We start from the raw sequence: 24,486 nt of genomic DNA, 5'->3' as shown, positions 1-24,486 counted from the left end.
TGGCACTGGAGATTTTTTTTATTTTTTAAAAAGAATTAGAGTAATTTTTGAAATTTACCTGAATTAGATTATTTGACCGAAGTTTGAAATTTTAGGATATATAACCATCTCAGGTTTCATTAAATTTTTTATTAAATATAAAGACGTTTTGGTAATCTCATTACCGTTGTTCCCTCCAAAGATAGAAATTATTGTTATGTTCATTACGCAAATTCTAAATCCGCTTGGTTTGCCTTAAAAACTCTTGATAAAAGCACTATATGTCAAATGGAAATGAAAGTATCATATTTTTGTCTTCTACTTTTAATATTGAATGCATATTTTTATACTTTAAAGTTACATATTTTAGTTGTTACTTATAATAATAATTAAAAATAATAAAATAACTAATATTATTTCTATATATTATAGTAAAATGCGCTCAACTGGCATTTTGGATCTTGATTCAAAATTTATTAATTACACTACTTCTTTGAGTCTGACTTTATAATATTGTTTTAACATTGGTTCCACATATCCATTGTTAACCCTTTCATGCTCAGGGAATGGGTAATTCCATACCAAATCGATCTTTTTAATTTCGATATAATTTTGCTGAGAATAGTACTCATAGTTCCTAAGATATCAATGGTCCTTTTTCGAAAAAAATGATTTTTTAAAATTGAGATAAGTTAAAAAATAATGATTTTAAAAATATAAGTTATATGTCATTTTGTAACTCTATTAAAGGCTTTTTATTAAATATTAAAGATGTTTTTGAAATAATATTGTTGCGGTTTTTATTTACGTTATAAATTTTAAACATGAAAACACCAGGTGTTTCGCTTTCCAAATTTTTTTAATTTAATATTTTCTTATTCCTTAACCTTATATCTACATAACAAAATTCAAACTTGGGACAACTATGGGTTTTTAGTTATTGGGATTTAAAAAATCAAAAAATAGATCTCCAATTCTGATAGCGAATATCTAAATGATATCAACATCAATAGATACAATCAATATTAAACGAAATTGGAATATATCCTATTAAGAAAAAAAAAACTAACCGAAAAAATTATCCAAAAAAAAGGTAGCGAATTTTAGAAGTAAGGGGGATTCTTTCCATTCCAAATTGAAAGCCTGCAAAATATCCCTATCAAAAATTTTTTTTTGCAGTGATGAAGTTAGTAGGGTATAACCAGGAAAAAAAGATTACATATCTATCTTTGAAAGGGGGGAACGAGTGATTATATAATCATTTTAAGGTGAGTAATTCAAACGTAACAATTGGATTTTCGAAATTTGCTAGCTTAAGACTAAAAAATTATATATTAGCAAAGGCTAGCGGAAGACATAGTGTATGCGTTTGTAGCATACACCAGAATATTAAACTTATAATTTTAGGCTGTGAATAAGCAACGACTTAAAATGGTGAAGATACATTAACAACTTATAGAGATGTTATAGGCAGAAGGATTTGCAATCCCTTGAACGTGACTCACTCTTAAAGGAACGTATCGAAAAATTATTTATAAAAATGGATATAGCTGTTACGTTTAAATAGTGGGTTTCGGTAGATAGAAAAACTGGAGACTATTTCTCAATTTTCAGAAGAATTTATTAATTATTTTTTCGATAAAATGAATATTCTCATACGCCATTCATTTATTGTGAACAACAAAGTTCATTTCACATAGTTTAGAAAATAATCATTAATTATTTGTGAATTTTCAAAAAATTATTCCTTTAATCCAAGACAAGGTTCAGGGTTATCATTGGACAACTTCGCAAGTTACGTTGCATCCATTCTCAATTTATTATAAAATAGGAGATCAAATAAACAACCTAAGTTTTGTGGTAATATCGGAATCCTTAATTCATAATACTGTTTAATTCCATTTATTCTATGCATTTGATTAATTTTTTAAAAAATAAATTTGATTCAAGCAGCGCAAAAGGTATAAATTTTTTTTTATGCCACTATACCAGAGTATGAAGAAGAGATAAGGCTAAGTGAGAGATTTAGTAAATCTATCTCAATACCTGGGACACAAAAAATTCATGTGTTCCCGATTGGTTTAACTAAACTATATTCTAATTCGTAAACATTTATTGTGGAGAATATAGTATATCCACGTTAGGATCTGTTAATCGATGAGATTAGAGAATATGTAACGTGCATATGAAAACGATTGGTGGTTAGGATTTGTACAAGAAGTGAATGTAATTAGAGATGAAGTAAAAATTAATTTTCTTCACAGGACCAATCCAGCGGCGTAAGATATCCTTTTCCAGCGGCGTAAGATATCCTTTTCCAGCGGCGTAAGATATCCTTTTCATACCAAAAAATATTATTTTAACAATATTTAGCCCATCGGCATACATATAATTTATCGCAAAACTAAATTATCATGGCGACAAAAAAACTAAATTTAATGAAACCCCAAAAATAGGTAATATCGTTCATGAATTTTAATTTATCTATTATATCAACAAAATTTATAAAATAATTTTTCATAAGAAAAAAATGATTATAACCGCAGCTAAATAATCTCATTTCATGATATTAATGATAGAAAATCTTGTTTTTCTTATCTTTAAGAATAAAAGTTTAAAGAAATAATAATCTCAACAAAACGCGTTATTTTATAAAGGAGCGTCATCTATATTTGAAAAAATATTTATTTCTTGATTTTTTAAATTCCAATGACTAAAAAACCCATGGCTGTCCCAAGTTTAAATTTTTTATGAATAGATATAAGGTTAGAGAATAAAAAATATTAAATTCAAAAAAATTTGGAAAGCGAAACACCTTGAGTTTTCATGCTTAAAATTTATAACGTAAATAATAACCGCAACAATATTATTTCAAAAAAATCCTTAATATTTAATAAAAGGCCTTTTAACAGAGTTACAAAATGACATCTTATATTTTTAAAAACATTATTTTATAACTTATCTCAATTTAAAAAATCGTATTTTTTGAAAAAAGGTCATCTTTGCCACTTTTGACCATTGATATCCCAAGAACTATGAGTACTAGGAGCCTAAAATTTTGGATTCGATGCTTTCTAGAAAAATTATATCGAAATTAAAAAGGTCAGCCGAAAAGTTATCTATTTGTTACCCTCATATTTACTTGTTATGACGTATTTATAGAATAAACCCTGGCTTTTCATTTATTGTTTAACCCCCTTTTCGATTAGCGGGTTTTCAAATTCCCTTTAACTGAACCTAAATCAATCAAAACTAATCCCATATATCAAAAGGTTTGACGATGATAATTTGCAAGTTCTAATATTTTGTGCCCTTTTAAATTCACCTAAAATGTACATTATTAATTAGGTTGTAATAGCTGACCCACCTGATAAACAACTCAAAAGAGATAGTTTTAAGAATAAGGGCGATAACCAAAACAATGCTAATACAAACAATGAATCCAGTCATTATCAACATTTACATGCTGGTAGAAAAAGACTCAGAGCAGATAATGAATAATTTTCTAAATAGTATAAACCATTTGTACATGAATTTATATTTTATTTGTTGATAATATTTTTTATACTAAAGATAAGTATTGTATTAATTTATAAGAAAATTTGTTGATATTTGTTAAAGGTCTTATGATATAAATAGAAAATCTAACTACAATGAATGACTCTTTGATATAGACGCTCTTATTTTTTAATACCCAAATTATTGTTAGTATATAGACTACTAAAATAAATAAATAAGTTTATTATATCGAAATATAACAATTAACAAATAATGGAGATTTACAGAAAAATAATAGACCAGATTAATTTGGTTTTTCGTAAATACATACGTTTTATAGAACTGAATCGGAAAAATGTCTAAGCCTTTTTTTAGCGTCACTTGAATTTGTGTTTCTCAAATGATCTTTGATGTGCTGAACTATCAGGTCAATGGCAACTAATAATATTTTTTAAAATTGATTTGTAATATATATAAATAAGGTAGTGTTCGATTAAATTTAGTCGACTAAAACTCAAAAAATTGACTAGACCCTTTGATTTTTTAAAAAATTAATTTATTTATAGAATTCGTTATATTATCAATATAAGGATATATGACGCTTAGTTTCCCACAAATAAATAAATATACCAAAAATAAAAATATTAGTGTTAGTCGACTAAATTGACCCGACTTTTAATTATAGTTGGAAGAACTCTACTAATTAATAACATTAAAGCTATAAAAACAATTTAAGATATACTCATATTTTCGGCTCCCCGAGGTATGATAATGTCTGCATATTTTTTGGTCTGCATGAAATTTAATTTTAAAAATATATACAAGTAATTAAACATTTTGAAATGATTATTACATACGCTCATTAAACAATAATTTGCTAAATAGAGATGTACCGAATACCAGATTTTAAGATAGGTTCCTATAATTATAAATAATTTTTGGAGAACATCTTCCTTTTTAAGCGAATTGAGAAATTAGGCGATAAATACCGCCTCCTTTGATTAAGATATTATATTTTGCCAATTATTAGTCCTAAGACCAGACCTTGATATTTCCCAAAAAGCGAGGTAGGCTGAATCTTGTTGAAACAAGGAAAAAAGTCTTACTATGTTTAGTAAGGCTAATTTAAAAGATCGATTTTTAATCATATTATTGGATACTCGTCAGTTTCAATTAAATTATTGCCAGTCTTTAAAAATTGTTGTCTATACAAAACGTTGACTATTCGTGTTTAACTAATTTCTTTGATATGTAAATTTTAGGATCCAATACAAAAATTATGAGTGACACTAGAGTCTTAAAATATTGGTAAAAATCAATTAATATGGGTTTTATAAAAAAAACCAGACATTGTTCTTCGCGACATTAATCAGGAATCGATATAAAAAGAAATTTTGCATCCAGTATGCTATAACTTGTGAGGAATAGTGAATCATTTTTTTAATTTTTATTATTTTCGGAAAATATTTGCATTCAAAATAATCCACCTATTTAAACCTGTGTGGGGGCAGCAATTTATTTTAAGCTTTTATCGGTGAGCGGAATCTACCGCCCTCTTACATTGGCGGTGTGGCAAGGAATTTTAATAATATATTTATTTATAATACAATCTATTTTTATATCATATATTTGGACACCATTGTTTCATCATCATTAATAGTTTTTAAATCTTTTCGGTATCTAAACCTGTATAGATTTATAATTATTTTGAAATTTCTTTATTCGGTCAATAGATTTATTAGTATAATATAAAAACAAATTTACACCAATCAAAAGATTCTTCCACTAGCTTTACTTTCTGCAGATAGGCAAAGTGCTTTTCTAAATAATTAGCTAGTTTCAGTGACCTTTTTCTTCAAATAGAGAGTACATCATGTTTAGGTACAGTATGTTAAGTAATACATAACATTCCTGCCTCTAATTATTAAATCAATATGATTTTGTTTCAAATTTGATCTATATATTTAATATATTGAGTTTATTCGATACCGTATAAGCATTTTTTAAATTTTATTAAAAATTTGATCCATTGATATCAAGAAAATCGGATCTGCTGTATCAGTTAAAGCTACTATTAATTAATTTTTGTATTATATATATTTTTTTGATTATTTATATTACTGCAAATCTTTTTGATAGTTTACTGATGGATATGTAAATATAAGTTTTTGTCAAATAATTGGATATAAAAATGGCGTAAAATTGGGATCGGTACATCTCTCTCCAACAAATCATGTAGGTTCCTATTTGCTACGAATTAAAACTGAAAAGCTAAGAATAAAAATTAGAAATATTTTTTTTAATACACAAATAAAATGATTGTAATAGTATTAATATAAAAATGAATTCAGACAAGTCATTTAATTGCTAAGGAATAATTTTCTATTAATTTATCTAGTATTCTTAATAAAAAAAAATTGTCAGTATTTTATTAATTTTACTAGTATAAATAAAAATGTTGGGGTTTAATAAGGTTGGCAACAACCAATAAATAGCTGTTCCAATAGTAAAGTATTGGTTTAAAGCACTATCAATATTATTCATAAAAATATTTAGTTAAAAGCGATATTTTTTTGTTGAATTAAGAGAAAATGTAATGACATAATAATTACTTTAGAAAGATTAAAAATATATAGATTTCTATATTATAGAAGTTTAACATCTGCGATATCAATATTTTTGTATCTGTGAGAAAACATCCATATCAGTTATTTATTTATGATATCGTAATTGAAGTCAAGGATATAGAAAACTTAAATATTGCTGACTATAAAATCTTCAAGGAAAATCATCCAACTTACACCTTTTCTGAAAATGTTTCTTTAATTTTAAAATAATGATTTTTATTTTCTAATTTATATGAATAATATAAATAAAAACAATAGTTTGAAAAGAAAAACAATATTGGTTTTGTAAGCCAACCCTAGTGTACATCTTTTTTAATTTAAAAGATTTACCAGTAAATATATTTTTTCCCCAGTATTAAAAGATATCTAGTTCTTATAAATAATGTGCTAAATAAAATAGTGATTCTTAAAGCTTTTCAATAATGAATGGGATCTAGTTAATGATCTATTCGCATTACCAAATCCATTCAGACTCTGTACAAATTGTTTCCTCCTAGAAGGGATCAACAACATTTAGGTTTATTATTTATTGGATCTGATAGCTCATACATACCATTTGTCTAAGAGAAAATATGCAAAATAGCTTGCCATAGGTTCAATTATGATCTGAAATTTCAAAATCTTAAAATTGTTTCAGAATATTTAAATTCGAATTCTAGGACATCATTGCAATTTTTAATTAGACATTTAAATAGAGAAAGTTAGAAATGCAGAGAGTGAAATTCAAGTTAAAGATAGTGGGCAAACATTCAATTCAAAGATGGCTAAAATAGCTCATAAACATTCCTTTCTAAACAACAATTATAACACTATCAACCTAGAACAGGATGCGTTGGAAAAATAACGACAGTAACTGTTTAATTTAGTTAGGAAAATATTTTGTATACCTGAAACCAGAACACTTATAATTTTCCCATCGTTAGATTAATACTAAATGTCAAAAGAAAATTTTTATGCCTTTAGTCCTATCAATCTCAACATTATAATATTTATTTTCAACAATTATAATTTAACAAAATTTGTTTTAATAAAAAGTGATACAATATTACTGATGGTAAAAAGAAATTTGCTTAGTCTATTTCGGAGAATGAAATATATAAATTTATATAAGACAAGAAATGATCTAAACTAAGCTATATTAATGTTGAAACTATATCCCAAATAAATTACAAAAATATGTAATAGATTTATTTTAATTAAATTCATCTAAATTTTAAAATATATGGCACCGTTGAAGCCAACACCAATTTAAAAGGCGGCGGCTATGGCGCGCCAGTGTAAAACGGCCGCAGCCGATGGAGACTTCGGCGCACAGGTCTTGTTCAAGTTAAATTTTTTAGCGGTGTATCGTGTGAAAGTGATTATCGTGAGATTTCGAAATCTCACACCATCAAAATCTCACGGCTAATACCGGAAAATGATTTCATGAGTTGATTTTTATAGCTTCAAATACATTGGGGGCCATTTAAATACTCAAAATCTCACGGCTATTCAATTTTTCTAAATCTCATAAAAAATTTTAAAAACCTCACAATATGAATTTCAATATGCTTAATAAGTTAAATTGTCTCAAATTTAAAAAGTCAGATTTGAATGATGCTGTTAAATTGAAAACATTTCTATATAACACATTTTAATTTGTATGTATTTTTTCTTTCTATTAAAAGGGGGGAAAATGTTGAACCCCTGGATAAGCCCTTATTTGATCAATAAAATATTTGATGAGTGTAATAATATATTATATAATGTAATAATATATTATATAAATTATTTATTGTATATCAAGGTGTATATGATGCCTCTGGTAAATTTTCGGTCATGCAGAAGTTTTTCAATAAATTAATGTAGATCGAGAAGATATATCTTGTATAGGAAATCTGAAAAGGAAAAGCTAAGGTGCCTATGGGTAGCAATGGGATCGGAATCTTTGGTTTAGGAACTACTTAATTGACTTAAACTTGTTTTACAATATTATTTTATAAATTTCATATTGTATAAATAAGAAGGTTAGTAAGCCTTCCTCAATATCTCTAAGCTATAATTCCAATTATTACAAATGATAAATTATGTAATATTCATATATTGCCAAGATAACACTCATGATTATTGCTTGGAGTCTATTATGAACCTTATCATCCCAGGCACTTTTTGTAATATAAAATACAGCCTATAGATAGACGGCATCGGGTTTTTAGATATTATACCGATTTACATAAAAAAAAGCAAAACAATTAGATTTACCATTTGAAATTTTTTTGAATGTACATAGATTCGAGCCAACAAGAATAGCCACTACACACGTAACATTCAATTTTATTTGTATATAATTATAAATAATCGACTATTTAATCATAAGCAATTTAATTTATATTATTATAAAGAGAAATTTTATTATATCCTTAACTCTAATGATGTTCCTTGAATTTACATTTCTCATTATTCGTCTTAATAATCTTAAAAAAATAAAGATGAGCTCTTGAAATGAAACAATATATCTCCTGAACCGATATTTTTTATCAGATCAGATCGGGCCGATATTTCACCCATTTTAAAATATCGGTTGGCCAATATTATAAAATTTTCCGATCCGACCCCGATATAAAATGGCGTTTTAACAAAAATAAAATGTTATAAAATTTTAAAAAAAAGTTATATCTAAAAAATCGAAATCCCATTTTTATGTTTATTTTTTAAATAATAATAATTAATTAATAAACATTCTGTCTTATTGTTTTTTTTGAGCATTCTGTTTATAAAAGTTCGATAATCTGATTTTAGTGAAGCTGGTGATATTGGCAGTTACCATCGACGCAGACTGACCTCTGATAAATTGAAAATTTTGGTATTTCTAAATAGAAATCTTCGATATATAAATTTTGAATATTTATTTCAAATTTAATAATATAATTGTTTTGTTTATTATGTATATAGATTAATTTTATTACTTATAATATAAAAGTGATTTAACAATAAAAATATTTTATATAGGTTGTATTCCATATTAAATCAACCAAAAAAAGTCGATTCTCAACCCGACCCCCTTCGATTTTTTTACACTATATTTATTTTTAAATATCTCAAAAAGTAACTAAGCTAAAAACATGATTTTAATTTTATTAAATAGCTCGAAAATAGAGCTCTTTATTATGATATAAAATTTATTTTATTGAAAAAAGTCTATTACCAAAAACCGGAAATGGCTATAAAATAAAAATTGCTCTTTTTTTTCTTTTAAATTTTTTTTACAGATAGACATTATACTTCTTAATATTTGTACAAAATCCTAGATTGGGACGAGTACTGGGCCAAAGGTTATTACACTTTTAATATAAGTAGTATGGCTTAAATCCTATATTATACTAAATATATAGTAATTTACGAAACAAATAAAAAGAAATTCGTTTGGGATCGGGCCGGATATATTTTTTTATAAATCTTTCTGGCCGTGTTAAAAAAATTAGGCCCTATGCAGATCACTAGTAGACATTGTGTCATATTTAGCACATAAGTTTAGCTATTTTAAATTAGAAGGAAAATAATTGTAAAAATATTTATAACTTTATTTAGCTAATTAATGGGAAATTAATATTCGAATAAACATATTAATTAAATAATATCATATATTAAATAATCTAATGAATAGAATAAAATTTGACTTTCATTTTTCCTTCCATTGGAATAAATGAATGATATTTTTCTGTCCCGGGAATTCGTTTGGCCATTAAAAATCTATTTTCAAGATTGATTTCCATTCTTAAATATTCTACGTTGCTAAAAAATATATAATTAATTCCCGGGATATTGATTCTCGGATAATTATATAAGTCAATAGGAGTTATTATATAATTTTCATGAGGACGTTGCAGGGTTGATCTAGCCACCAACCTCTTAGTAATTCCTCCTAAATTATCGCAGGGAGTTTTGCCATGTGCAGTTGCAAAAAAATCCTTGATCCCAAAATCATTATAATGGTTGTAGAGGCTTACAAAGTTTTTTTTGTTTTTATACTGGGTAATAGCTCCATCAGAAAAATAAAATATTATTGAAATCTTTCTTTCAAGAATATAATTAATTTTATTTGAAACAAATGAAAGGAACAAGTATTGTGTTTTAGACAATCTGATATAACCACGTAACTTATTTGTTTGATGATATCTCTTTCGCGGTAATAAATCATAAATGGATGAAGTGTTTCCTGATTATTAGTCCAATGGAAACCTTGAGAGTGATCTTGAACTATGAAAGCGTAGTTCGGATATTATTAGATATTCCCCATGCTTCAAATTCGATTTTATTGACTTAAAAATTAAAGATTGTTTCGAAGAAATAAATGCACGAGGAATTAAAATGTTTAATTTTTCAACCAAATACTCCACAAATTCGTTGGCCGACTTTGTTAAAGTTTCTAATGTAGTACGGTCAGCTGCCAACCATTGTTTAAATGTTATATAATCTATGGCATTATTATCAAACAATAAGTGTAGTTTTTCTTTAAGTTCCAAAGTGCCAGGACACATTTGGCATTTTCTTAAGTAACAGCAAGGCTGGGGTAGATTGCATAGAATTTGTGCAATGTAGTGTTTATAATCTTTTAAGGGAGGAAATAAAAAGTTTTGTCCAAATTAAGGCGATTTGCGTTATATTTAAAATAATACAATACAATTTGGTAAATGTTGTTTTGACTTTTTTAACATTAAAAAAATGCAAAATAATAAGATTTTTTAGGATTTTAGTTTTAATGGTCATATTTTGCCCACTTTTAAAATAAATAATTACTCTATATTTGGTATAATATAGGATTTAAGCCATACTACTTATATTTAAAGTGTAATAACTATTGACCCAGCAATCGTCCCAATCTAGGATTTTGTACAAATATTAAGAAGTATAATGTCTATCTATAAAAAAAAATTTAAAAGAAAAAAAAAGCAATTTTTTTATAGCCATTTCCGGTTTTTGGTAAAAAAAAATTTTTAATAAAATAAATTTTATGTCATATTAAAAGAGCTATTTAAATCATGTCTTTAGCTTTATTACTTTTTGAGATATTTAAAATTAAATATAGTGTATTTTGGAATTTCCGCGTTTCTAAAGATGGCCATATCTTACGAAGTAAGCTGAGTTGAGGATTAAAATTTTATCTTTTTACTAGTTAGTGTATATACTACCATCATACAAAATTTTAAAAAAATCGAAGGGAGTCGGGTTGAATCTTCAGTTGATTTGATACAACATAGTTTTAGAATTGCAATTGAATTGAATATAAACTATAACTGATCATTATAAAATATTTAAATAAGATAAGTTATGGTATAGTTAAATTGTAGATGTTATACTAATAAAAAGTATATTAAAAATTAAAATCATTGTCATCTTTACATAAAACAAAATTAGATATGATAACGAATTGGTAATCGGCCGATATCAATTTAATATCGGGAATATCGGATCGGCCTCCAAAAAGTGATATCGGTACACCCCTAATTAAAATATATTCTAAAACAGATTATAATTATTAAACAGTTAGGTTTGATACCATTAATGTCTCTATATTATAAATTATTTAAAATTCATGTTATGAAAATTTTTACTTTATTATCGCTTCAAAAACATTAGGGGCCATTTAAATCAAAATCTCACAACCCATCCGTGGGATTTTGATGGTGTGGTGTGAGATTTCGAAATCTCATAGATCACTTTCACACGTTACCCGGGTCGAAAAAAATAAATTTACATGGTTCTAATATGAACTATGCTTTAAAAATTATCAACACCCCCCCCCCCCCCAATATGACCTGAACTAATTTTGACATAAAAAAATTTGTGTTGTTCCAAGAATATTTTGAAAATCGAATCGATAATTATTCATTTCAAAAATTAAATTGATTTCGATTAAATTACTTATTAAGAAAAATATTTAAAATATCAAAAAAAATCTGAGAGAATCATTTTCTTCTGAGAAAAGAAATCAGCAAAATTCTTTTAAGCTTTTCAGTATTAAATTCTGATCCGTAAGGTACTGAGCCTTTCCGTTTGTATTCCGAGCGAAATAAAATATCGATTATATAATCTAATTTTTATGTTTAAATTCAAATGCTATATTTTATAAATAATCATTTTTTACCGGCAAACAGAATTCCTCAAAAGCAGGCTTGACAAATTTGGTGTATTGATGTAAAATATTTTCTAGATTTCTTCCTCTCTCAACAATATCCCTTTGAACTTTTGCATATTATAAAAAATAATCCCTTATGTAAAGATAGATAAAGAGTATCAATGATTATATTCATATCTTCGTGCACTGAATAAATAAATTAAGGCGGCAAAAATCGTGATTTTTTTTATTTAAAACAAATAATAATTTGATAAATCTCAATTAAATGATCATAGATTCAAAAACCTCAATAATTTTTTATGGACTATACTATAACCGTGCAAATAGTGGATAAGAGATTTATTTATTAAGATCACTTTGTTATATTTAAATTTATTTCAGTAATATGCAACTTTATATTTTAAAAATCTTTCTAAACAAATAATGAACCTGAGACAGCGATAGAACATGGCAAAATTATACCCGAAGTTACATAAATATCTTTTCAATTTTAGTAAGTTCAAGGTATTGTTGTTAAACAGCTCGTTTTGAGCCGATTTTTACAAACGGCTACCTCAATATTTTACCCAGAAATATATTACGCAAGTCTGAAGATTCTGTTCATAAAAGTCACAAAGATCTAGAAATATATTCGCGAAATCTCGAAGCTTAGGCAATATTAATTTAGCTTAAATGTTTAGTTAGCCGTTTATAAAAATCGGCTCAAAACGAGCCGTTTAACACCTGTTCCAGGCAATATTTGACTCAATAAAAAAATGTTCGCAGGTAACAAATATGAACCCATTTAAATAGTGGTTCTAATAGGAGAATTTAATGTAAGACATATTATGTGCATATCAAAACAATTGTCTACATCTAACTCACTGAAGATTTTCTATATTTGGAGCAGTTCATTCTAAACTTAGAAATCTGTTGGGAACTGAGGTACATATTCAAATTCAAAAATAAATATTTATCGTAAATTTGATTTTTAGATATTATTTATTTAATGTTATTAACAATTGTGATCATATTTCTTAGATTATCCAAATAAAAAAAATTTTAAGTGTAGTTTTTCTAGAAATAATAATTTAATTTTATAAAAAAAATTTAAAACAGAATATTAACAATATTCTTTTTTATTATAATTTTACATTTAAATTATGTAAGTCAAAATTTAAAAAGAAAATAAAGGGTCAATTAGGCAATTCATTATTTCTAAATATTAAAAAAAGTTCGGCTGATTCAAATCACGATTCAAAACAATTTTATTTAAATCTGCCAATCTCTTACAATATAAACATGAGAAAAATATTTAAAAAGTATTTTACCTCTTCTGGCTAATCTGATATCCGCGTCAGTGTCAACGAATAATTTCATGTCAAATATATCCCTAATTTCAGGAAAATAAAAAATCAATATTCCCTCGCAAAGGATAACATCAGAAGGCGGGATAGTTATAAATTCATCTAATTTTCTTTATTATAAATATAAGTTTGAAAAGGGGTAAAAAAAATTATTAAAAATAAGGGCTTTTTTTATAAAAAATAATAAAATTATTGTAGAAAAAAAGGTATTATTGACCTTAAATTTAAAAATAAGTTGTTTACTAATAAAAAAAATTTATATTTATTATCCAGATATTTTTTATCATCATGCCATTAGACATTTTTAACCATATTACTTTTTAAATTAGGAAGCATACTTAACTGAGACCTGTAAGCCTGGCCCTAAGCCCGAGTATATAGATTGAGCCATATTTTTTAAAATATTCTGAAGCCTTATAAAATATTTTTAAAAAATGCCAGGCCTGGTCGAATATTCTAAATTGCCATCATTATCTACAAATTAATAAATAAATATATTTAAAAATTGTATATCATAGCAATATATCACATTAATTCCCTTATCATATTTCCATTTTTTCGATTCTTAGAAAATAGGACAGACAAATCATTATTTTAGGTGATACTCAATCAAATTAAAGCAAAGATACAACACTCAATATTCAAAATATAATACTTTTTTAAGAAAAAATTTATTTTAGATAAGTATCCTTTTTAGCATTTTTTTCTCTGACTAAAATTCAGGAAATTGTTCCCAAGGAGAGGATGCAAAATGGCTGATATTTATATGAATGACTATATAAAATTACAAGAGGAACAGGAAATAAAAGAATTATCATCGACCAATAGAAAATGTGGTAATTCAAACTCATTCTTTTTAGGACAAATGGAAACATAATAAATTTTTTAAATAAATATCGGATCGACATGGAGCGTTTTCAAAAAATATCGGATAGTGTCGATATTTTTTGAAAAACCGATTAGATCCAAATTTGTTATTGTTTATTTTATAAATAATTTTCATAATAATAATATTTGTTGTAATGTTTAAAAAAATAGTTAAAAAATTTATACTATTTTTTATTAAATTATCTGCAACAAGAAAAATTTTAAAATACCTAACGAGTCACATTAAGCTAATGTAACGGCTCGATTTAGCCAATTAAAACGTTTAGCTCAATATTTTGGCTAAATGTAAATTACTCAAGCTTATTGATTTTGCCCATAGATGGCAGAAATTGGCGAAATTTCGAGGCTTAGGTAATAATATTTTGATGATAATCTTGATTTATCCCTTTTTAAAAATTGGCTAAATGGAGGCGTTAACAACACTACATAAGGATTGCATAATTTTAAATGAGATTATTAACTTTTGGGGAATAAAAAAATACATTAAAGTTAGTTGGTTTTAAAAATAAAAAATAATTATTAACAAAGATTGTATATAAAAGTCAATATAGATATCGGATCGGGTTTTTAGTAATATCGGATCGATGAAATTTGTTGATCGGCATAGCCCTATTATATATGGATTTCATATTCACTGAAGTAATTCCATGACAAATCGATCAGTGATTCGGCCGACCATCTCAAAAATGAATGAAACTTGGCATGTTAGTTATTTATGTTGTAAATGTTAATAAAATCCAAATTTTAGAGCCTCAGCTCAACCAGATCCAAAGATATACGCCTTTAAAGTAGAGAATCGCGTAATGCGTGATTTCTTATATCTTGTTTTTCTTAAAAAATACTTAAGATAGAATTACAAATAATATATCACTTTATAGCCCTTAAAATTTTACATTGGAAAATATTGAAAAAAAGTTAAAAAATTTTAAGTGTTTTTGTATTTCCGGTAAAAATAAAAAATTAACATTCCTGGGAAGGGATTTTTTTTTGGTTATGATACTCTCTAAAGATGTTTATTACCTTTATATTAAACTATTTGATGAAAAATCTCGATAGCCATTTTTGTTTTTTTAATTTTATTAAAATTTTTATTATTTTTGTAAATAAAAAGGATAATATAGATGGCGTTATACTAAATTTATTAATAATATATTATATTTAATAATAATATATTTTATATCGGTATTAAAATCAAAAGAAATCGATTAAGTATAACCAGTATGATGTCCTGAGGCAATAAATGAGGAAACGGCCCATATAAAGATACTTTAAAATTATATTCAAGCTATTATAAAAATATATCTATTTATCGCAATCCATTTTGCACTTAAATAGAAATTCTTGAGGCCGTAATTTGTATATATTTCACACTTCTGGATCTACTATCGTTATTATTTGAGATTTTATCATATAATTTTATTTTTCATTCCTTTCTTTCTATTAAATTTTTATATCGATAAATAGGAAATTTAATTATCAATCATGATTGAAAAGAACATAAGGATTAAAAAAATATTTCTTTTTTTACTTAAAATTTTTTTTTTAATTTAAAAAATTGTAATAATGAAATCACTTTGAAGTAATCCATTCATTAGAGAAGGCCATAAGTCTATTTCAAAAAATCTATTGTTTGTTGGTTATATACATATAACCACCAGCAATACAATTTAGAAGAGATTAAACTATGAGAAAGATTCAATTTAGCTCGTCCCATTCCAGGAACTCGGGAAATACATGCTGTTTTTCCTTTGAGTTTAAGTAAACTTAAATCAAAAATATATTCATATGCAAAGGACTTTCAAATTAATAATATCTCAAATGCCGATTTATCTTTTGCAGATAATTTGTGTTTTGCTGATATTAAAGGATTCGTAACATGTGTTTATGACAATTTTTGGTGGTTAGCCACAGTACTGAAAAAGAATGAAAATACTGAGGAGATATATATTTCCTTTTTACATCCCCATGGACCATCACCATCCTTCTTTTATCCCACACTTGAGGAAAAGATATGGTTGCCCATGAATCAAATAATAACGATAGTAGATCCTATAACAGTGACAGGACGTACCTATAAATTATTGCTTCAGGAAATTCTGTTAATAAGTGCAAAATGGGATAAGATTAAAACAAGAGGTATTTTATTTTATAATTGTTTGTATATGAAATTTTATATGTTTATTTTAAAATATAGCGTCCTAATAACCATATCCGTATGGGCCGCTTCCTTATTTATTGCCCCAAGACATCATACTGGTTATATTTAATCGATTTTTTTTTATTTTAATACCGATATAAAACATATTTTTATTAAATTAAATATATTATTATTAAAATTAATATAACGCCATCTATATTATCCTTTTTTATTTATAAAAATAATAAAAATTTTAATAAAATTAAAAAAACAAAAATGGCTATCGAGATTTTTCATTAAATAGTTTAATATAAAGGTAATAAACATTTTTAGAGAGTATCAACACCAAAAAAAAATCCCTTCCCAGGAATGTTAATTTTTTATTTTTACCGGAAATACAAAAACACTTAAAAAATTTTAATTTTTTTTTAATATTTTCCAATGTAAAATTTTAAGGGCTATAAAATGATATATTATTGGTAATTTTATCTTAAGTATTTTTTAAGAAAAACAAGATTTAAGAAATCACGCATTATGCGATTCTCTACTTTGAAGGCGTATATCTTTGGATTTGGTTGAGCTAGCACTCTAAAATTTAGAATTTACAAAATAAATAACTATCATGCCAAGTTTCGTTTATTTTAAAGATGGTCGTCCGAAAATCGCGTTTTTTTGGTCGATTTGACGTGGAATGACCCGACCCCTATTCTTAAAATAAATTATATAAATATTTAACTAAAATATTTTAAAACATGGCAACAATTATTTGGTAGGAAAAGAATGTAGCAATGCTTAAATTTATTCTATGATTGCAAATTTTATGAATAGCCCAAATTTAATATTATTCCCTATCCCCAAATGAGCCAGAGTGAGTTAAAAATTAGATGAATGATTGCCAAGGATTATAAGTACCCATCCCCATTTCTCAAAAAAAAGTTTCAATTTTTTAAAAAAAGAGTAAAGAATGTCTAATTTTGGCATCATTGATACCAAGATATTTGCCCAATTTATCAAGACTAGTGTTGTTAAACGGCTCATTTTGAGCCGATTTTTAAAAACGGCTAACTCAATATTTTATTTGCAAGCCTTATGATTTTGCTCATAGGTGGCACAAAGGTTTGAACATCTATTAAAGAAATCTCGAGTAGACAATAATTTTCTGGCTAAAATATTGAGTTAGCCGTTTTTAAAAAGCGGCTCAAATCGAGCCATTTAACAAGACTAAAATACTTCACTTTCTAGTAGTAATTAATAAGAATTTAATTGGGACTCAATTTTGGTCAAATTAAGGAGTTGCTAAAATTATCAAGAGCCCAAATTAGACAAGTTTTTTTGTTTTTCCCATATATTTTTGATAATATTTCCCAATATAGTTTGTATAAAAAATAAATAATATATTTTTTTTTGATCTTATATGGATAATAATTAGGGATGTACCGATATTTTTATCGGATAGTATCGGGCCGATATTTCACCCATTTTAAAGTATCCGTTAACGGCCAATATTATAAAATTTTCAGATCTGATCCGATAAAAAGGTTAAAAATAAAATATAAAATTTTTAAAATGTTATATCTAAAATCATTTATTTTTATAAATAAAATCGAAATCCATTTTTATGTTTATTTTTTTAATAATAATTAATTAATAAACATTCTGCAATATTGTTATTTTTTGCGCATTCTGTTTATAAAAGTGCGCGAGAATCTCTTCAGAATCTATTTTTAGTGAAACTGGTGATATTGCAGTTACCATCGCCACAGGCTGACCTCTGATAAATTGGAAATTTTGGTATTTCAAAAAAGAAATCTTCGATTTATTAATGTTAAATATTATTTTAAATATTTATTTCAAATTTCATATATTCGTTTATTACTTACTAGCTAATAACCCGTCAAGAATGACAGGGCTGAGGGGTAATTAGTTAGTTTGTATATGATACTAAATATACTTTATTAATATATTTTATAAAAATATTAAAATTTAGGAGAAAAGAGGTAAATTTATGAATCACACCTCATAAGATATTCTTAATTTCTGATTCATCTATCATTGATTAAGGGAGAAAAGTATGATGACTCATCTTTCTTGAAGGGCAAAATAAAAAATTTATAACTAAGAGTACCAAAGCTCCCATTCATTGCTGAGCCCATCAAAAATGAAGGGGAATGCGAATTTTCTCCTTACTCTTATGATAGTTGTTACCTGTTATTTGAAAATGATATCTAATTTATTCTTTATAACCCCACTCCCACCTTCATCATTAAAACTAAGTTTAAATGCTATGTTTTGAGTCAAAATATATTTAAAGCTTTTACTTGATACCCATATCAATATTATTTGTTAAAATATTACTATCCATCTATGCTTAATATTTTATATTAAAAAAATTCCCAAACAAGGTCTATGGCCATGGCCATAATAATTTTGGAAAAATTTCCCTAAGCCCAATCAAAGATCATAATAATTTTGGTAGTTGAGAACTGGAACAATATATTTAAAAAATCATAATGAATTTAGAAATACAATTAAAATCAGATTTTATGGGTCTTGGTTTTTTGATCAGGCCCAGCTCAGGTTTGCAAAAAAAAATTGTTTTATGTCAATGTCTGATCCATAGTTAGTAATAAAAAAAATTCCCAAACATCCAAGCTGATAATAATTTTGAAAAATTTTCCCAAGCCCAGCCCAATATAATTTATAAAAATGTTTTCAAAGCCCAGTCTGACCCATTATAATTTTAAAATTTTTCTCAAACCTTCCCTCGACAAATACAGCAGATAGAAATCCTGAAATCCTTATTCTCCAACTTCATAAGATTTTATATCCTGAGCTTATCATTCTTTTCACCCAATATGATTTCTATCACAAATTTAAATTTATTTTAAATATTACAATAGAATGGAATATAAAATTAAATTTAAGACTGTTGTTAAATTACAATAGAAATAAATGGCAAAATTTTATGAAAATTGCATGGGACTTGGTTTTTTAATCAGGCCTGGTTATGTCTGCAAAAAATTTTTTTTAGATAGATATAAGTCAACGTATAGGGGTTTTCTAAATACCAGCCTAATTTGCTAAATATAGACCAAAATTTATTAAAATATAATAAGACCCTTATTATTTAACATATATTATAATGGAATCAAGTGGTGGAGTCCGGCCTCCTATATATCACCCCACCCCCTCACCCACAAGGACGGAACCACCAAATTGGATTAAGAAAAAATTATGATCTTTGCTTTTGCTGGGATTTGAACCCAAACCATCGGATTGGTAAGTGAGACTCTTGTCAATTAGGCCACAGATGCTTTTCAAAATTAACGATTTATTAAATATATTATAAATAAATTTGGTGGTACCTATCCAAATTAAAATACAAATTTGATAGTTACTACCTTAAGGCAAAACATATTATTAATCTGTCTAGCCCATATATAATGAAAACAATAAGTGCCCTTAAAAAGAATAAAAAATAGATATGTTTATTTAGAGATTTACCTATCTTGGCTTGGAAAAAAATTTTCAAAATTATTGTCACAAAAAATTAGGCAATGGTAATAACGGCAAAATTATAAAAATATCAGCTATTGATTAAATATTTATATTTAAGTTGGTGCATGCATGCGTAAGGCATACACTTATGAAACAGGAGTTTAGTTGTTCGCCTCTTGTAGAAAGCAAAAAATTAACATTGCACTATATAGTGTCCTATTTTAAATACATCAAGATCATTGGAAAACGATCATATGGAGTGGAGATTATATATATTAGATTATGTATATAGATTAATGTTATTACTTATTATATAAAAGTGATTTAACAATACTTTATATACTTTTAGAATTGCAATTGAATTTAATATAAACTATAACTGATCATTAAAATATATTTAAATGACATAAATTATGGAATAGTTAAATTATAGATGTTATACTAATAAAAAGTATATTAAAAATTAAAACTTTTGGTATCTTTACAGAATACAAAATTAAATATGATATCGAATTGGTAATCAACTGATATCAATTTAATTCAGGAATATCCGATCAGCCTCCAAAAAGTGGTATTAGTACACACCTAATAATAATCTTGATTTTTAGTATGTAAATTTAATAAAGATATCATGTAAAATTAAGGAATTAAATATATGCCTTTTGAGAATAATGATTTGACAAGGGGTTTAATCATGCCAAATCACACACTTCCCACCACCCTTTTGATTAAAATAAAAATTTGTATAATGGTTATATTATATTAGTTTAAAAAACCAAATTTAAGCTCTTTGTCTTTCATATATCCTGAAAGGGTCATTAAAAGTGCAAAAATCATCATTTTTAGTTTTCCTGCTTAACAAATTTGTTATATATTAAATAATCTTTAAACAAATATTATTTATAATTAAGTAAACCATAAAATATTTCATGAAGGTCATTTTATTAATTTTTTGAAGGATGTTTTGCCAAATTCTTTTTTAAAAAATATGTTCTTTTACTAACAAAATAATATTTTATACAATGGAGTTGGCATTAATTAAAGACATTTTCAATAAAATATCAATTACATCTGTTTAAATATTTATTGAAATTACTGATTTTTTAAATTTCCCATAATGTTGTAGGTGAAGCCTAAATAAATTAAGATATATTTTAAAATTTAGCTAATGATATCTATTGGCATATAATATATAGGTTCAGCCTGTAATTGATTGACTAAAGAGAGGATACTTAACCACCTCCCCACAAAATAATAAAAAGTAAAAATAAGAAGAATTGAGACTAATTTTTATAGAGGTTGATACCTCTAAGACTAATGGTAGGAGCAAGTTATAAATTAATTTAATTTATAATTATTAGTTATCTTTTTAAATAACATATCTATGGTAAAAATTTGTATTTATGAAAAAGAATCTTTTCATTTTTATTAATATAAAATTTTAAAAAATTAAAATGGGTACCTTTAAACTTTTCTAAATCGATAATGATTCTGACAACCCTTTTTAAAATTGTTAAAATAGCTGGAATTATTTAAATCAATAAGTAGTTTATTTTCGCCTACTAGCACTCCTAAATCCCAATATATATGGGGCCTATAATTTTTAAATTGCTTATATCTTAAAAACTATTTAAGGTAAAAATAAAAAAATTATAATAATTTTATAGGTAAAAAAAATCTCTTTTGAATCACTTGCTGATTTAGCCTTTACATGTGTTTTTAAGCAATTAGGAGAGTTGGTTTTTAAAAAAAATTGGCCTTTTATAAATTTATAAATATACAATGTGAAAATTCTGACATTATCAGTTCTGCCGAAATATGCATTTCCCAAAAATTTAAATTTTTATTTGCATTAAATAGATAGGACTAAACAAAATTACAGATTATGGTTAAAATTTTGTTGCTAGCTTACCAATAACGTGATATTTTTACTTAATATTAAAATATTTCAAATTTAAGAGGCAGTTGGATGTCCCTCAGACAACTTAATGTAACAAGTTTCCAATAATAAATCTCTTTTGTATAATTTTTTTATTATTCATATTTATTAATGATATTGAAATACAGATAATCAAATTCATTCCATAATTTAAAATATATTTGAAACAAAATTTAAAAGCTATAAATAATTTAAATTATTTTTTATAAATATAAAAAAGGATATTTGTAATGTAGCATTATTTACAAAAAATTGTATTTAATTCTTATATATTAAATAAAATGGTCAGAAATTGTGAAAACAAATAAAATAATTTTTATTTGAAAGTATAAACTTTGTAATTTTGATATTAAATGTTATTTACAATTATGTCACTTTTAAGATATATTTTGTCACTTTGAACCCTAATATCTCCAAAGATAAAAATATTATGAGGCTAAAATTTTAACTATTTTTTTATCCTTTCTTTGCTTACCAAATTTTTAAAAATTGAAGAGGGTCAGCCAAAAATCTCATTTTTCTATGATACTGATATGAATCTAATAAGAAATGAAACAAAAAAAGTATTAGAATGATTATCTTTTTTAAAACTGTCTTAATCAATAATTATTAAAGCATTCAGTGTGAACTAAATAATTTAGCACTTATTTTGTAAATAATTTTAGACCTGTAATATTATATTAAAAGCATATTCAATTTTTTGACTTTTAAGTATAGAATATTATATAAATACTTCAGAAGTATGTTTTATAAATAGGACATAGAAGCTGAAATTTCAAATTCTGAAAATATAAAACTGGTCTAAAATTAATAACCAAAATTTTTTTTAAAAATGTAAGCTTCAGTTTATTATTATAAGAGATGAGTAATTTAAAATATATTACAAGAACCATAAATTGCACAATATATTACCTGCAATTATTTATATAATCATATACGGGAATATTTACAGTCCTCCTTGCAGACATTTGAATAAGATTATCTTTTAACATATCAATGTCAATTGCATCTGGATGATCAAAATTAAAATTGCCACTTTGAAATAATTGATTTTCTTCTGAATCCAAATCTCTATAAAAACTATCCATGCAAAGTACACTTACATTATTGTTGCTTATAATTTTGTTTTCAAATATTATTTTTAGACTTGATTTATAGTTTGCGTATGATTCAATATTATTGTAATTAAGGTTTAAGCGTTCAATGATTTTTGAACAAACCGATGTCTATACATAATATACTATTACTTCTTTTTTTTTAAATAAATGCAAACTTTTCCGGATGCAGTTCCTCCTGCAACCCCTATAATAAACGGTTTACGATAAGGCTTGATATCATTAAACGCATTCGCATCCATATTGAATGTTAGAAGTTCGCCCATGGAAAATTCAACTAATTCTGTTCTTGAATCTCAAATGTGGAAAAAATCGTCTGTTACTCAAATGTGGAGAAAATTGTATTTCTTTGAACCTAATAGCATAACTTGTAATTATAATCAATATAAATAATTAATTCATTTAATAATTTAAATAATTATTCATCTAATAATTTAAATAATTAATTCATTTAATAATTTAACATGGAATCTATCACCATCAGATTTTATTTAATAACACTAAACTTAATTATATTTTCTTAAATATTTAAAGAAACTTTCACCATTTAACCAAACAAAAATTTTCAATCAAATTAAAATAAACAAAAACTATCTTGGAATCAATTCAGGGCTGAGATAGGCCAGTTCTCCCGAGGTTAATGCAAAATTATGCAATATTCAACCAACCAAAATTTAATACTATCGAGATAACCAATGTATTTATGATATCTATATTTTAAAAAAATAGTCATTTTTGTTTAGAAAGAAAGACTCGAACTTTGATACGGAGTAAAAAAAAAGACCCATATTTTGGGCCGAAGTCGTGTTTTTCGGCCCCAACTCTGGTCAAAAAAAGATCCAGACTTTGAGTTGGAGTCAAAAAAACCATATTTTGGGCCAAGGTTGTATTTCAACTCGATTCGAAAAAATGATCCAGACTTTATATCAGAGTCGAAAACATGACCCAAAACTTGAGTCAGCTCTATTCAAACCAACTCGGCTCAGCCTATTAACAATGACATTTTAATTATTTTACTAAGTACACAGAAAAGAACAAATATCTGTCTGTAAAGATCATAGAATCATAAGATTCAAAAATATTTTTAACGGGGGAAAAGAAACCTTAATGGATTTAGAAGTAATTGATTTCTAAATCACAATTTAAAATCAGATATTCAAGAGTCAGCCTAAAAAGTATGTTATAGTTCTTATATAGCTTATAACTATTTTCTGTTTACTGGCAGGAAAAAATGATTAAGAATTAATAAGTATTAAAAATGACGCATTAAAGTATTTCTATAATTTTTGTGTTGACATGTCAATATTAGCAATTTATTTCTTATGAAGAACTAAATTTTAAATA

The 24,486-nt window shown here is 25.7% G+C and overlaps 2 protein-coding genes across 4 annotated transcripts in view; one reads left to right on the top strand and one right to left on the bottom strand.

Annotated features, from left to right (window-relative positions):
• LOC135925661 (RNA-binding protein 45-like) overlaps positions 1-3,627 on the top strand; it is a 35,713-nt gene extending 32,086 nt beyond the window's left edge. Inside the window, exons 9-10 of the mRNA XM_065461081.1 lie at positions 144-279; positions 3,328-3,627. Coding sequence (XP_065317153.1) covers positions 144-279; positions 3,328-3,480 — 289 coding nt within the window. The 3' untranslated portion in view covers positions 3,481-3,627. The remainder of the gene's footprint in view (positions 1-143; positions 280-3,327) is intronic.
• Positions 3,628-3,705: 78 nt separating this feature from the next.
• LOC135922849 (uridine-cytidine kinase 2-B-like) lies at positions 3,706-23,497 on the bottom strand. 3 transcript variants are annotated; one of them, XM_065457340.1, is made up of 6 exons: positions 23,301-23,487; positions 22,940-23,253; positions 13,530-13,591; positions 12,229-12,326; positions 4,220-4,268; positions 3,706-3,915 (listed from the first exon to the last, which is right to left on the bottom strand). In XM_065457340.1, the coding sequence occupies exons 1-6, from the start codon at positions 23,406-23,408 to the stop codon at positions 3,812-3,814; spliced, it is 735 nt and encodes a 244-aa protein (XP_065313412.1). In that variant the 5' UTR covers positions 23,409-23,487; the 3' UTR covers positions 3,706-3,811. The 3 variants fall into 3 exon arrangements, with proteins under 3 accessions (XP_065313412.1, XP_065313411.1, XP_065313413.1); XM_065457339.1 differs by having other exon boundaries at positions 13,530-13,675; positions 23,301-23,483; XM_065457341.1 differs by lacking the exons at positions 3,706-3,915; positions 4,220-4,268 and adding an exon at positions 12,021-12,174 and having other exon boundaries at positions 13,530-13,675; positions 23,301-23,497.
• Between the last annotated feature and the right edge of the window lie 989 nt (positions 23,498-24,486).

Source organism: Gordionus sp. m RMFG-2023, chromosome 1, assembly GCF_954871325.1.
Source record: "Gordionus sp. m RMFG-2023 chromosome 1, tfGorSpeb1-WG-v2, whole genome shotgun sequence".
NCBI lineage: Eukaryota > Metazoa > Nematomorpha > Gordioida > Chordodea > Parachordodidae > Gordionus > Gordionus sp. m RMFG-2023.
This window is presented reverse-complemented; position numbering and strand designations above follow the sequence as displayed.